This window comes from Rosa rugosa, chromosome 7 (assembly GCF_958449725.1).
Source record: "Rosa rugosa chromosome 7, drRosRugo1.1, whole genome shotgun sequence".
Classification (NCBI taxonomy): Eukaryota; Viridiplantae; Streptophyta; class Magnoliopsida; order Rosales; family Rosaceae; genus Rosa; species Rosa rugosa.
In genome coordinates, this window is record NC_084826.1 from 9222246 (window position 1) to 9238018 (window position 15773).

At 36.5% G+C, this 15773-nt stretch overlaps 2 protein-coding genes and 1 long non-coding RNA gene across 4 annotated transcripts in view; 1 reads left to right on the top strand and 2 right to left on the bottom strand.

Moving 5' to 3' along the window:
• LOC133721936 (probable LRR receptor-like serine/threonine-protein kinase At3g47570) overlaps positions 1-2923 on the bottom strand; it is a 3866-nt gene extending 943 nt beyond the window's left edge. Inside the window, exon 1 of the mRNA XM_062148711.1 lies at positions 107-2923. Coding sequence (XP_062004695.1) covers positions 107-2816 — 2710 coding nt within the window. The 5' untranslated portion in view covers positions 2817-2923. The remainder of the gene's footprint in view (positions 1-106) is intronic.
• LOC133721937 (uncharacterized) overlaps positions 1-9588 on the top strand; it is an 11659-nt gene extending 2071 nt beyond the window's left edge. Inside the window, exons 2-4 of one of the 2 annotated variants that reach the window (XR_009852391.1) lie at positions 3950-4486; positions 5018-5195; positions 9060-9588. This is a non-coding gene — a long non-coding RNA (uncharacterized LOC133721937). The remainder of the gene's footprint in view (positions 1-3949; positions 4487-5017; positions 5196-9059) is intronic. The other variant, XR_009852392.1, reaches the window with a different exon arrangement.
• LOC133721935 (probable LRR receptor-like serine/threonine-protein kinase At3g47570) lies at positions 4499-9031 on the bottom strand. Its single transcript, XM_062148710.1, has 2 exons — positions 5541-9031; positions 4499-5286 (listed from the first exon to the last, which is right to left on the bottom strand). Exons 1-2 carry the CDS (start codon positions 8242-8244, stop codon positions 4829-4831), a joined length of 3162 nt encoding a protein of 1053 aa, XP_062004694.1. The 5' UTR covers positions 8245-9031; the 3' UTR covers positions 4499-4828.
• Positions 9589-15773: the final 6185 nt, after the last annotated feature.

The following is a 15773-nucleotide window of genomic DNA, read 5'->3' on the forward strand; positions in this document are numbered from 1 at the left end:
ATAGTCAAATAACAATGCTACTTCGCTTCCAGCAATATACAGGCAGTTGTCTTTGTGATCAATAAGGTATTAGGAAAAGAAAAATTAATAATTCTAAAAATTATACCTGGAGGAATGTAGCCTATGGAACCCTTTAGCCTAGCTGACATGGTCTGACTTTTGGAATGATTATTTGATGCTTCGAAGAGGAAGCTTGCTAAACCAAAGTCACCAACATGGGCTACCATATACTCATCGAGAAGGACATTACTTGGCTTTAGATCACAATGAACAATGGATATTTCACAATCGTTGTGTAGGTAATCTAATGCGCAAGCAACATCAATGGCAATATTGAGCCTTTGGATAAGGCTCAATCTCTTACTTTGAGATCCGTCATCTTCTCTAGGGTGCAGCCAAGGATCTAGACTTCCATTTGCCATGAAATTGAAAACTAGACTTTTGAAGTCGTTACCCTGATTATCGGTGCTTGAGCAGGTAGTTATGATCTTTAGAAGATTGCGGTGCCTTACACTTCTTAGAGCTCTGCATTCATCAATGAAACTCTTTGAAGCTCCTTGTTGTTGAAGGTTTAATACCTTAACAGCAACTACCATTCCAGTACTACTGAGTAATCCTTTGTATACAGAACCAAAGCTTCCTGAACCAATCAAATTGTCCACAGAAAACCCGTTAGTTGACTGAACAAGTTCCGAGTAAGAGATACTTGGATATGAATCATTATGAGAAGATGAAGTCAGAGGTCCATCTCTTGGCTTTTTCATAATTGAACGTGCAGCAACCAAGCAGGAAAGAGCAATTATTAATGCAATTGCACTAGTTAGAGGGATTATCACTTTTGGGGCAAGTAGTCCTCTCGATGAAGGAGGCTTTCTGCTGGAACATGCAGGTAGAACTAATTCTGGAATTCCACCACAGAGCTTATCATTTCCTAGCACTGAGATACCAGTTGCATTTGAAAAGATTCCTTCTTTAGGCAATTCACCCTCAAAATCATTGTGAGAAAGATTGAGATACTTGAGAGCTCGAAACTTGCCTACAAATTTAGGAACCTGGCCAGATAAGTTATTGCGTGAAATATCCAACTCTTCCAAGCCTCTCAGCTTTTCCATAGACTGAGGAATATGTCCACTGAATTCATTACCTTCCAAAATCAGGCGCCCCAAACTAATACAACTGCCAAGGGTTTCGGGGATTTCACCTGATAACTTGTTTCCTGATATGTCTAGCTCTGCTAGATTTACCAAACCACCCACTTCAGATGGTAGTGAACCAGTCAAATTGTTGTTAGACATTGTCAAAGAAATCGAAAGGGATTTAATCTCCACTACCTCTCTAGGTATTGTGCTACTTAGATTGTTACTAGAAAGGTTGAGTATCAATAGATTTTGGCAGTTCCCAAGACTTGGAGGTATGCTTCCCTGAAACCTATTCCCCTCCATGAAAAGCCTTGTCACTGAAGTCAAGTTACCTAGGGAGAATGGGATTGGCCCTGAAAATCTGTTCAGATTCAAATGCAGTCCTTCTAACTTGTGAAGCTTCCCGATTGCATCAGGGAGACTACCGGATATGTGGTTACCTTCTATTCCCAGAAGTGTCAAGTTTACCAGATTTCCAATGCCAGTAGGGAGGCTTCCATGTATCAAATTTCCCCCCAGAGTAAGAACTTTTAGCTGGGTAGAAAGGTTGGCTATGGATGCTGGTAATTCTCCTCCAAAGCGATTATAGCTAAGACCCAACACCTCAAGACTAGTACAATTAGTCAGGAAATTGAGAAAATTCAGGCCACCAGCTTGACCACTTCCCAGTCTGTTTAAGTCAAAGTATAGTCTAACTAACCTTTTCAAACGCCCAAGACTTTCAGCAGGGAGTTTCCCAGTAAAACTATTTCGGGAAAATTCAAGAATGGATAGCTGAGAAGCATTTGACAAGGACACAGGAATAGTTCCTGTGAACTTGTTGGCACCTCCGGCAAATACCTCCAGATTAGGAAGAGTAATGCCAATGTTTTGTGGGATTTCCCCATGCAGTTGATTCTGAGTAACAGTGAAATAGGATATGGAGGAAATGTTATATATCGAAGAAGGAATCATACCAGAAAGATTATTTGAGGTAAGTATGAATCTCTGCAAAGCAGTTAGACGCCCCAGCTCATTGGGTATGCTTCCTTGCAAGTTGTTTTCACCAAGAGAAAGTGCAAACAATGAAGAAAAGTTCCCAATCCAACGTGGGATGGTTCCAGTGAGATTGTTCCGACCAATCCATAACACAGTTAATTTCAACAATGAACTGAGTTGGTCGGGAATTGGCCCAATGAGTTTATTGGAAAAAACATCAATCATTGTCAGCTGCGTACAGTGAGATATATTAGTTGGAATTTTCGCACCGAAGGAGTTTTGAGACATGTTGAGATATTGCAGGCGCAAGAGACGACCCATTTCCTGAGGAATTTCACCATAAAAGTTGTTGTTTATCAAGTTGATTCCAGTGAGATAAGTGAGATTCCCTATAGAAGGTGGTACGGAGCCAGCCAACTTTTGAGCTTGCAAGTTCAAAGTCACGACTCTTCTGGTGGAATTGTTGCATGTGACGCCTATCCAACTGCAGAAATGCATGGATTCATTCCATGAGCTCATGATATGGAGAGGATCTTCAGTGATTCTTTTCTTGAAGTCTAGCAGTGCCAGACGATCAGATTCATTTCCAAAATTTGGTAGTGTTGCAGATTCTAGACCTGTGCTTATGCATAAAACAATGAACACAGGAAGGAATTTGTGTAAAAACCACCTACAATTTGATAGTGAATGCCCCTTCATATTCTAATTGCAGGTTTCACACAAGGAGGTGAACGAGCAAATGAAAATTTCAGGTTTCGTATGAATTGAAGGTACACAAAAGAAGTAATCTTATGCCAAAATGTAAATTGCAGGACCACCGTTATAATGACGCAGTAACTGCTTGGAGATGACAACAAGGTCTGTAGATGGATGGTACTGAATGATCGCTGTAGAATCTGCTTTTATTTCAATATGGAAATTATAAAGATTGGTTGGGAAGCAATTACTACTTGATTTTATCTTCAATCTACTGGCCTACCACTCTGGTCCAATATTTAAATATTCATTATGGAGATCAGAGTTCTAGCTGAGAATTGGGAAGCCTAAGAAAGATAAGGTGTCCTACATGAATGATCTAAAGACTTTTAGCAAATTGGGATGGTGAAATGTACTTATTATCAAGGTTCCTTGAAACTCACGTTTTTCTTTTTTATGACCCAATTTACCAACAAAGATATATTAGATGAAGAAGGAAACAGGGCAAAATAGACCAACAGAACAACTGTGAGGATGCTAGATGCTTATATTGGACTATCATATTTCTTTCTTTTTTTTTTTTTTTTTGGTCTTGTCATTAGCTTCTTGGCTGTACATCCATAAGCATCCGTTCTCTTGGTGATGTTAAAGAGCACAAGAGTCCGATATGCATAACTGAAACCAAGCATTCCTCCCTCCTCCTTTTGACTTGGTCAGGGTCCTGATGTCTTGTTAGTCCTTCTTGGATGTCGTTTGCGTCTCCGCCATCATCGTTCCCTTCGCATCTTTCTATGAGCAATAAAGGGTCAACTACGTCCATAACATGATCAGGCCAAGCCATGGCTGTGAAATTGTGAATTCTTAGACCATCTTTGAATGTACACTTCATCGGTAGGTATTTTCCCTGCTAACATCTCTAGCGACAGTATCCCATAGCTATATATATCCCCCTGTATGGAAACTTGGCCTCCCGTGCTATACCCTGCCATTCAATACATTTATAAAGACCCTCGGAGTCAAATGATATTTGGACTTTAGACATTCAGAATTTCAGTTATGTGTCGATTGGTACCGTCCTTTTTTTTTTAGTGAACTACTAATTAATAAACAATTGATTAATTATCTTGTATCTGCAGGCCCTACTCCTCTTGTGCAATATTTAGATCTTCATTATGGAGATCAGACTTCTAGTTGGTAAGTTGGAAGCCTAAGAAAGATAAAGTGCGCCCTACAACATGAATGCTCTAAAGACTTACTGGCAAGTTGCGATGGCCGGTGAAATGTTCTGAAATCACGGCTATGGAGACTTGGAGCTGATATAAGAATTTAAGCGCAAATAAAGATGATTACTAGGCAGTGACCAGTAAAGTGCATTTCTTGTCTGCATACTGAATCGAAACTAATATTGCAGCAATTTTAACTTGGTTTGCAATGATGACAAGTCTACAATTGTGAACCAGCTCCATGGCCTTGATGCATCCTCACACTTGGTCAGTGCTTCATCTAGTTATTGATATGTCTTAATTTGTTGATGTAGTATGTCTGCATGCTTAAGGTTCCTTGATAGCCACGTTTTTCTTTTTCATGCCAGACCCAGGTTCTATTCTACCATTTACATATGCTATATATAGCTACTGTATTTTCAATCTTCATGCACATTTAATATTCACAAGGTAATATACTAAATCTAGCTCTTTTCTTCAATCCAAAGAGATAATTCTTATATTGATAAAACTTCTATCTATTTATACATAGTAGAAAAAGGCCTGAGATTACGGACAAGAAGTAGTTAGCTTTTAAATGAAACAATGTTATGCATTTGGTTGCGGTGAAGTAAAAACCAGGATGAATAAACATTCTTCTCTTGTTCTGGCATATAAAATGCTGCATTCAATTAAAATTACATGATATCACATACTTTGATACAGCTAATATCCTTATTTCAGATAATTTCCTACTGCATATAATATAGATGAAGGTATATATTGAGATTTAGTAACGAAGGTGGCCATAAATTATATGTGTGTGTGTCTCTGTATTTCTAGCTCCTTCTTCTTTGTTACTTTTAGATAGAACTCTCTAATAGCCTTCATTTTGTTGACAATGACATCCATAAATATCCGTTCTCTTGGTGATATTGACGAGCATAAGACTCCTATATGCATAACTGAAACCAAGCACTCCTCTCCTCTTCGTTTGACTAGGTCAGGATCCTGATGTCTTGTTGGTCTTTCTTGGACATCGTTTCTGCCTCTGCCACCATCATCATTCTCTTCATCTCTTTCTATGAGCAAGAAAGGGTCAACAACTTCCATAACATGGTCAGGCAACGCCATAGCTGTACACTGGTGAATGCTTAGACCATCTTTGAACATGTCATCGGTAGGTCTTCTCCCTGTGAACATTTCTAGCAACAGTATCCCATAGCTATAAATATCTCCTAGTATGGAAACTTTGGCTCCCATGCTGTACTCTGCCATTCAATACATACATAAGGAACTCATAGTGAAGTTTTCTTTGGAATTTAGATATAGAAATTATATTTCAGATCTCAATGAGAATTGTAAATATATATAGGCAAAGAATATTATCTTTTCTTCCATGATAAAGAGGGTTATCATTTTTAGCAATAAGTTGTTAATAATTTTTTATCAACAAGTTGTTATCATTTTTAGCAATAAGTTGTTAATAATGGAAAAAGAAAATGATAATCATAAGATGTCATACCTTGAGGAATGTAGCCTATGGAACCCTTTAGTCCAACTGATATGCTTTGAATCTCGGAGGGATCATCCGATGCTTCCAAGAGGAAGCTTGCTAAACCAAAGTCACCAACATGAGCTACCATATCTTCATCAAGAAGAACATTGCTGGGCTTTAGATCACAATGGACAATGGATGGTTCGCAATAGTGGTGGAGATATTCTATTGCGGAAGCCACATCGATGGCAATATTCAGTCTTTGGATGAGGCTTAATCTCTTCCCTTGAGATTGCTCATCATCTCTGGGATGCAGCCAAGAGTCTAGACTTCCATTTTCCATGAACTCGAAAACTAGACTTTTGAAGTCATTTCCCTGATTATCAATGCTTGAGCAGGCAGTTATGATCTTAAGAAGATTGCGGTGTCTTATACTTCTTAATGCTTTGCATTCATCAATGAAACTCTTCGATGCTCCATTTTGTTGAAGGTTTAATACCTTAACAGCAACCACCATTCCCTCACCACTGAGTAATCCTTTGTATACCGAACCGAAACTTCCTGAACCAATCAGATTGTTTGTAGAGAACCCGTCAGTTGATTGAACGAGTTCTGTGTAAGAGACACCTGATTTCCAATCCTCATAAGTACGTGATGCTACGGATCTATCTCTTGACCTTTTCGCCATTGAACGTCCAGCAATGCAGCAACAAAAGGCAATTACTAATGCAATTCCACAACTTACAGGGATTATCACTTCTGTGGCAAGTACTCCTAGAGATGATTGAGGCTTTCTGCTGGAACATGCAGGTAGAAGTAATTCTGGGATGCCACCACAGAGCTTATCATTTCCGAGAACTGATACACCAGTTGCATTTGAAAAAACCCCTTCTTTAGGCAATTCACCCTCAAGATGGTTATAAGAAAGATTGAGATTCTTAAGATTTCCAAGATGGACAAAAAATTCAGGAACCTTACCAAATAAGTGATTTCCCGATACATCTATTTCCTCCAAGCCTCTTAAATCTTTAAAAGAATGTGGAATTGTTCCTTCAAATTCATTATCTTCCAAATGAAGTCGTTCCAAGCTAACACAATTGCCAAGGGTTGTGAGAATCTCACCTGATAACTTGTTTCCTGATACATCTAGCTCTGTAAGTTGCACCAACTTACCCACTTCATCTGGGAGTGAACCAGTCAAGTAATTGTTAGACAGTGTCAATGAAATTGAAAGGGATGAATCCGCAATTACCTCTTTAGGTATCGTGCCATTTAGACTGTTACTGGAAAGGTCAAGTATTAGTAGATTTTTGCAGCTTCCAAGACTTGGCGGTATACTTCCCTCAAACCTATTGCCCTCCATGAATAGCTTTGTTAGTGAAGTCAAGTTACCCAAGGAGGATGGGATTGGCCCAGAAAATTTGTTAAGATTCAAAAGCAGTCCCTCTAACTTCTGAAGCTTCCCAATTTCTTCAGGAAGACTACCACCCAAATTGTTGTCTCCTAGTTCCAGCTTGGTCAAGTTTACAAGATTTCCAATGCCGATAGGGATGCTTCCGTGTACCAAATTGCCTGACACACTAAACTCTCTCAGTTTGGTCGAAAGGTTTCCTATGGATTCTGGTAATTCTCCTCCAAAACGATTATTGATAAAACTCAACACCTCAAGCCTAGTACAATTAGCCAGGAAAGTGAGAGAATTCAAGTCACCGATTTTCCCACTTCCCAGTGAATTGTCATCAAAGTTTATTCTCACTAACCTTCCCAAGGTTCCAAAATACTCAGCAGGGAGCTTTCCGGTAAGACCATTTTCAGCAAAATCAAGAAACCGGAGTCTAGAAGCATTTGACAATGATACAGGAATGTTTCCTGTGAATTTGTTGACGCCACCAGCAAAAACTTCGAGATTAGGAAGAGTTATGCCAACATTTGGTGGCAACTCTCCATGCAGGTGGTTGGAAGTGACAGTGAAGTAGTATAATGAGGAAATATTGTAGATTGAAGAAGGAACTGTACCAGAAAGATTATTATCTGCAAGTACGAATCTTCTCAAACTTGTTAGACCCCCTAGCTCACTGGGTATGCTTCCTTGGAGATTGTTCTCACCAAAAGAAAATGCATACAAAGAAGAAAAGTTTCCTAACCAAGCTGGGACTCTTCCTGTGAGAATGTTTGTATCGAGCCATAGATGAGTCAACTCAAACAGTGAACTGAGTTGGTCTGGAATTGGCCCAGTAAGTCCATTATCACCAAGATCGAGCACTCTTAGTTGGGAACAGTGAGATATATTAGTTGGAATATTCCCCCGCAAGGAATTGGCCATCAGGTTGAGCTGTTGCAAGCGCAGTAGACGGCCCAATTCTTGAGGAATTCCACCACGAAATTTGTTGTCTGTGAGGTTGAGTTGAGTTAGATAAGTAAGATTTCCTATTGAAGGTGGTATGAAGCCTTCCAGTTCTTGAGCCTCCAGGTTCAGAATGATGACTCGATTGTTGGAAGGGTTGCATGTAACGCCTGCCCAACTGCAGAAATGGATGGAATTGTTCCATGAGCTCATGATATGGCGAGGATCTTTAGTGATGCTTCTCTTGAAATTTAGTAATGCCAGGAGATCGGATTCATTTCCGAAAGTGGGCGGTGTTGCAGATTCCAGAACTGTGCTCATGCATATAAGAATGAACACTTGAAGTTTAAACAACGTCCGCCTACAATGAGTAGGTGATTGCTTCATCCTCTTTCGAGTACAGGTTTTAGCTAGGTACTCAGCAATTAAAAGCCAAGTTGCATTTGCACAAAGAAGAAGAAATTTTGATCTCCTTATTATACTATTATTAATTAAACAAGAAGCATGCTGATAGTTCAAGGTTTTAATTGCATTTGGAGATTAGAGATTTACAGTTGGGGAGCAATTAATACTTGAACTTAAATGATTTCTGGAGGGCCCAGATTTTTATTTCCTTTCATTAGAGATTTGATCTTTGATTGGGAAATGGTATGCCCTCGACAGACCAAGGCATTGTACAATGTCACTCACTAACCATACTGTTGGAGTGTTGGCTTGTTGAGCTGATATCAGATTATGAATATTGAAAGCCAGACAGTTACTTCTGTACAGCTCCAAAGAAGGGATGACCCATTTTGAAGATGCATTTGAAGCATTTAATTTGCAATGTTGAACTATTATTGCTTCTGATTCTAAAGCGATACAGTTGAGTAGTTGACATATTGACATTAGCTAAAATTATTGATATGATTGACCAAGATTTTTCCAGCTCATATGAGATATTGCTGTCTGTTTTAACATTTCTGTTCATAGATATAGAAGAGACGTATTCAAATCTATGATAGCAGGTAACTGGGAGAAGATCGATCTTACATGTAGGACCCTAACTAATCCGTGTTTGACCTCTTTTCTCTCTCTTTTTTCGGTAGTACTGTTGATCTAGGTTCCAACTTGTTGCACCAAAATTGGTATCTTGTGACCAATTTTGTATCAAATAAATTAAAAAAGCTATGCTGTACTCACAAGTGGTCATTTTCATGCAGGGTTGCTGAAAGTATCTGGTTTGCATCGATAGCATTGTCAGTGCCAGAGGAAACTTCTTTTTTTTTTCTTTTTTTCTTTTTTTTTGTTCCGGTTCAATAAACTTTGAAGAGTGATCTAAATTATTAGCGCTTCCAATCATGAAACTTGCGGGATGGGGAAGCAGAAGGAGAGTGGTTGATGGCAAAGGTTGCTAGCTAATGGAAAAGCTTAGCATGCCAAAGTGAAAAGAGAGATAATACTCTAGCAAGCGCATCAAATCCTCCTGGCAGCTCAAATATGTACAGTGCTTCATGCAATTGAAAATTTTCTTGTTCTTGTAAAAGCCAACTTAGAAGACAAAACTATACAGCTCCAGACTATGTCAATACAATTTCATAGCGTGTATAACTAGCTATCGGACTTATTAACATATAGCGAGTATGCAAGTTGATGTCACCTATCTTAGTATACTGTATACATATGTCTCTATATGTCCAAATGTGATAGGCCAGTTAAATTTCCGTTTGGGAGAGCTCTCTCGAAAAGGATCCCGAGAATATTTCTTTCCTCTCCAAACTCTTTTTATCCTCCAATTTATCTCCTTTGTTTTATCATTGTATCTACAATATGATAACAACAATTGTCAAGTGGGTTAGACTGGAGCAACACCACACTTGTTGCTATGAAATCCATGATCGAGTTCAGTATTTTGGAATTGAAAACCTACTGATCAAAGTTTGGCTGGGAATTCTCTAGGATTTCAACTTGGAATTTGAATCATCTATGCCAAAATTAGATCAATTCCAATTTGTGGGATATGACAACAACTACTTCCATAACTGAGGAGATAGAAAGAGAGAGAGGAAGACTAGGACGATTTTTTTTCCTCCAATTTCTAAATGGTAGAAAATAAAATAAATTTTTACAAAAATTAATAGAGATTCACAGACCAATTACAGAGGTATGAATAAAAATCTTTTTTTTATGAAGAAAAAGCAAATTGACCACGCATATTAAGAGGCTAGCAAGACACATTTGAAATATGAATGCATTTAGGCACTATAGTCGTTCTTCTTTGTTGAGATATTCAAACTAATAACCTAATTTAAGATTTTTATTGTGAGCCCGCTACAGTACTTCACGACTACAACCTCCTAATTGTTGCAATCATTGAGAGAATTTATGCAAATGAATAAATATTCAATACTCCGGTAATAATATCCCTCATAGGGCTGTCAATTTCGACACGACTCGAAACCCACACGAAATAAAGCGGGTTGAACCCGCATGATTAAAAAGCGGGTCAGCCGTGGGTCAAACCGCCATGACCCATTTAATAAATGGGTCAGCCACGGGTTAACCCGCCAACACGAAGTGAACCCGTATAACCCGATTATGCTATACTTCTTCTTGAAATTTTGGACGTTGGAAGTATTTGATCATAGGATTAGACAATTTGAAATATTTTGCTTTATAATTATTGGATTTAATTATTTATGAATATATATATAATTATTTATATTCTTCGTCTTGTGGAGTTTTTAGTGAATTTAATCAATTTATGTATTTTTTTAGTTAAATGGGTCGCATTGTTAACCCTTAGATGGGTCATTTTGTCTAACACGACACAACATATGTTAAACGGGTTGGAAACGAGTAACTCGTTTAATAAATAGTTTGGATTTGGGTTTAAATTTTTGACATGATTATTAAATGGGTTGGATTTGAGTTTGTATCTTGCGATACAACAAATACCTTGACCCGACACGACCCATTAACAGCCCTACCCTCATTCCCCTCCTGCTCAATATTCAATCACACAAGGGAAGCCAGATCGTCTTTCTTTTCGTCGATTGTCATCAAGCTGTCATGTTTGATATATTAAAAGAAAAGTTCATAATAAAAGTAAAAGGGTTAAAGTCTGTTTAGTCCCTGTACTATGCCTCTCTCATCGTTTCAGTCCCTAACATTCCAATTTAATCTGAAAAGTCCCTGAGGTCTCAATTTCCGTCTAATAGGTCATTTCCGGGGGAAATTATGAATTGGCCTTGGGTGAAATGTCCAATATACCCCTCAGTTATTTTTTTTCCTTTATAATTTATTTTTTTCCTTTTTTTCTTTTTCCTTTTTAATTTCTTTTTTTTCTTTTTCCTTTTTAATTCATTTTTCCTTCTTTTTTTTTTCCTTTTTCCATTTTAATTTCTTTTTTTTTTCTTTTTTCTTTTTCCTTTTTCTTTTTTTTTTAATTTTTTTCTTTTTCCTTTTTAATTTTTTTTTCTTTTTCCTTTTTTTTTTCTTTTTTTCTTTTTCCATTTGAATTTTTTTTCTTTTTCCTTTTTAATTTCTTTTTTTTTCTTGTTTCTTTTTTCTTTTTCCTTTTTAATTTCTTTTTTTTCTTTTTTTCCTTTTTCCATTTTAATTTCTTTTTTCTTTTTTTTTTCTTTTTCCTTTTTAATGACCATCGTATTCTGCTGCATCAGTAGCGCCACGTCTGCGAACCAATCCAGATCGACCCGAAACCCCAATTCTTGTTCTCCACGCCAGCGGCCATTTTTTTTTTCCTTCACTATTCTTCTTCTTCACTTCTGGTTTTTGTCAACTTGGCCATCAAAAACCACCATTTCAATCAAACCCAAAATCCAAATCACCATTTTGAGCAAGACCCAAAAACCTCAGAGTTTGAAAAAATGGTAGTTTTCAGTGAAAAGTTAAAAAATGGTAATTTTCAGTGAAAAGTTTCCAAATTGAGGCTTGATGTGGAGAGACAAAGTGGGATTTGAGTGGGAGAGAGAGAAGTAGGCTGTGAAAACAAGAGGGGAGTGGTTTAGCGGCGAATTTCTGAGCTGATTGGGAAACAGATGGGTTGTGGAGTTTGATCGGAATGAGATTGGTGGGTTGAGGAAGTAGAAAGTAGAAAGTAGGCAAAACGAAAAAGAAAAAAGAACTTACAAAGGAAAAAAAAATTAAAAAGGAAAAAGAAAAAAAAAAAGAAATAGAAAAAAAGAGATTAAAAAGGAAAAATAAAAAAGGAAAAAAAGAAATTAAAAAGCAAAAAAGAAATGAAAAAGAAAAAAGAAAAAAGGAAAAAAAGAAATTAAAAAGGAAAAAAAAGAAAGAAAAAAAGAAATTAAAAAGGAAAAATGAAAAAAAAGGAAAAAAGAAATTAAAAAGGAAAAAGAAAAAAAAAAGAAATTAAAATGGAAAAAGGAAAAAAATAAAAATGAAAAAAGGAAAAAGAAAAAAAAAATTAAAAAGGAAAAAGAAAAAAAGGAAAAAAATAAATTAAAAAGGAAAAAAAAGAAAAAAGAAATAATTGAGGGGTATATTGGATATTTCACCCAAGGCCAATTCATAATGTCCCCTGAAAAGGACCTATTAGACGGAAATTGAGACTTCAGAGACTTTTCAGATTAAATTGGAATGTTAGGGACTGAAACGATGAGAGAGGCATAGTACAGGGACTAAACAGACTTTAGCCCAAAGTAAAATAATGTATTGCTTGTACTATTTTTGTTTATAACTATTAGTCTATTACAATATATTGACTTATCCTTCATGCATTTAAAAATTCATAGGCTACTTAACTTGTTCGCAAAGCAACAGCGAATGTTCCAATTAACTAGAAGGGGTATCTTTTTTGGTCCAACTAATTAGCATATCATTTTCTGGTCATTTGTACATTATCCTGTATTTTTCAAATCTTAATAACAACCTTGTGTTTAAAACTTGTTTGACCTTCATACTTCCGCCACTTTGATTATGAGTTTAGTTGTTAATAAATTTCTCCCATGAATTGGACTTTGTGTTGCATCAGCTGTCACATGAGGTGAGATTCAAGTGATACTAAAAAATGTGGTTTATCTAGATTTTTCTTTATACAAAATCAATTATTTTTTTTGAGGAGGTATACAAAATCAATTATGAACAAGACAATAACTATGTATTTTATACCTATGTGTTGGTATAATCGGAGAAGTTGCCTCACTTTATGTACCTTTGCGAACTCTAACGGAGTTTTTGTCAGTGTCAAAGAGTAAGTTTGTACTTTGTACCTTGGTTTCGTGTTCTTATCGATGCCCAAAATACTAATATACATGTCATATACCCTTTCTTCTTCTTTTTCTTCTTCTTGGTGTTTGAGAATCCTATGCAATCTGGTTCAACTCACATGAACTTGTTAAAATAACAAACCGCTAATTAAAAAGAAACAATGTTTTGGCACGATTCAGTCCATGTCTTTATATATTGACACTTGATAACTAATGGCAACTGTTAGGCTGTACGTTACCATACTATATTATGGTAGAGACATCTCATCTACCATGGCATAAGGATATGAACGCTACAGCCAAGTGATCCCCAAATAATGGCATAGGGATTACCTCAGCCCCAATGCATCTTTAATGTACTATTGATGATTACTTGCCAATAAGTCACTTACATCGACCCCATTCTTGAAAAATATCTAATTCCAGACAAATCACTCCAAATCGTTTTATTTTCATAAAAATTGATAAATTTATTAACAATTCAACAAACTTGACACATAATGCTTCATCGTATTGGACACGAAAGAAAAAATCATTATTTGAACAAACTTACATTTTCTCGACGTCAAGCTCAACTCCAAAGAATAGACTAATTAAATTGCCTAGAACCATGAGTACCAGTGTCTGACATTTACCTTAATCAGATGTAAAGGCCACAAGCCCCTTTATAGTAAACACCTTTCATGCATTGTGTTGCAGTAGTTGGTGTCTTTGGATAGCACATACAGGATCTTACTGTTTAGGAGTTATCTTCACTACTCCCCAAGAGTCTAGTCTCCTCCTGATTTCTAATTGGTTTTGAGTTTCGATGAGTAGATTTCTTTAGGAGAGTAAAGTTTAGACTCCTAATTTTATAATTCACACATTTATTTTTTTTTAATAAATTTAAATTTTGTCTTTACTAACTTATATTTTGTTTTTTTATAAGAACTTCAACCTAAAAAAGAATGGGAAGTGTGGATTGTAAATTAAGGAGTGTGAATTTCAGTCTATTTTCTTTATGATATCAGAGTCTTATTAATTAGTGCACTTCTGAGGACCAAAAACTAAACATGCTCTTCATCCAATTTAAGTTATACACATATTTAATTTACATTTTACTATACGTTATTCAACATGTGAAAATGTGAAGTGTTGTCTCACATTGAAAATATAAAATTTTACATAACAAAATAAAGTCTAGCTCTCTTTATTTTTTATTTTTTTGGTACCATAAAAGTCTAGCTAGCTCTCTCCACTTATTAAGTTATTATAAACCAAATAGACATTGACCTTAACAATTATAAGCTTTCTTAATCAATAATGTCTCTTCTTCTTATCAATATTCTCGAAGGAAACATAGAAAATTTTGCAGCGTGCTCCTTGTCAGGTAAAAGACCTTGAGGTAAAACCGGGAACCAGGACACCAGGTAATCTGGTAAAAACAAACATTGGCAACAAAAGGGAATTGATTGGTGGTGAAGGAGAGGTGATGTTTGTAAATTCCGGAATAGCAAGCCGCCTGAGAATAAAATCTTTTGCCCCCCAAATGAAGAAACAGTCGGTTCTTCCATAGTTCCATATGTAAATATGTTGGAACAGAGAAGAGAATATTTAAGGAATAAGACAGAACACATTTCTATAATTCATTAGTTTTGTTATATAATGCAATTTTGACCCAGAAAAAAAAATATATATATATATATAAAAGAAAAAAAAGAAGAAGAAGAAGCAGCAGCAGCTTTATGCAATAATACCTATAGGTCCACGACGAAGAAGGGGACGCATGAGGAGGAAATACTAGCAAGAACATGGCAAGTTACTAAACACATGGGCAATGATCCCCAATCGAACCCCATACTTTATGCGCGCTTTTTATAGTATGCAATCCAACCATAAGAAATATTGTGAAGATTACGGGGTCTAATTACCAGACAAGGATGGAGATTAGAAATAAAAGAACGGTGGTCTCGTTGAATCTTAAGCACTGGGCACATCCTCTTACATGGTGCTGCACCAACATCAACCCCCTAAGTATTACCTATTCATCTTCGTTTAACATCTCCATAAAAAAATCTTTACTTTTTAATACAAATTAATAAAATAAATAAATATAGATAATATACATTAGATTTTAGAAAACAAAGGGGGTTCCTTGCACAATTCCGCCAGAGACTATGATGAGGCTGTCTTAAGGGAAATACATGATTTTTAGGCAGCTATTGGCGGTTATTTTCATCGACTCCTCAACGGTTTTTGTATGTTTGGTTTGTGGTTCGCTTCAGACGTTGCATTGTTGTTACTAAGTAGTAACTTGCAAATGGGTTATGCACGAATCCGGATTTAAAATTCTAGTCGGTTCGGAATTCAGACATGAGATTAATTCGATTTTGAATCTTATTTAGGTTCCAAGTCGGGTTTGCTTTTATCGATGTGTGGTTCGCTTGAGAGGCTACGTTGTCGTTACTGATTGCAAACGGTTCGGGTCAATTCCAAATTCAGGTATCAAATTTGATAAATAGTTAGTATAAATAAACTATGCACCCAAAAATAAACAAAAGGAGGTATGGAAGGGGGCTTTACCGGGGCTAACTAGTAAAAAGCCTAGAGCCGGAAGCAATCTTCAAACCCAATCGTGCCCCGGCAAAAAATCGCAATATCGTATTCGTTTAGAAGAAAAACAAAAATTGTTCTTTCATTATGGTC

Coding starts and splice junctions, on each gene's coding strand:
- LOC133721935 (XM_062148710.1), bottom strand. CDS start 8,244: ATGAAGCAATCACCTACTCATTGTAGGCGGACGTTGTTTAAACTTCAA. Junction 5,287..5,540: donor CATAGGCTACATTCCTCAAG/GTATGACATCTT, acceptor ATTGAATGGCAG/AGTACAGCATGGGAGCCAAA.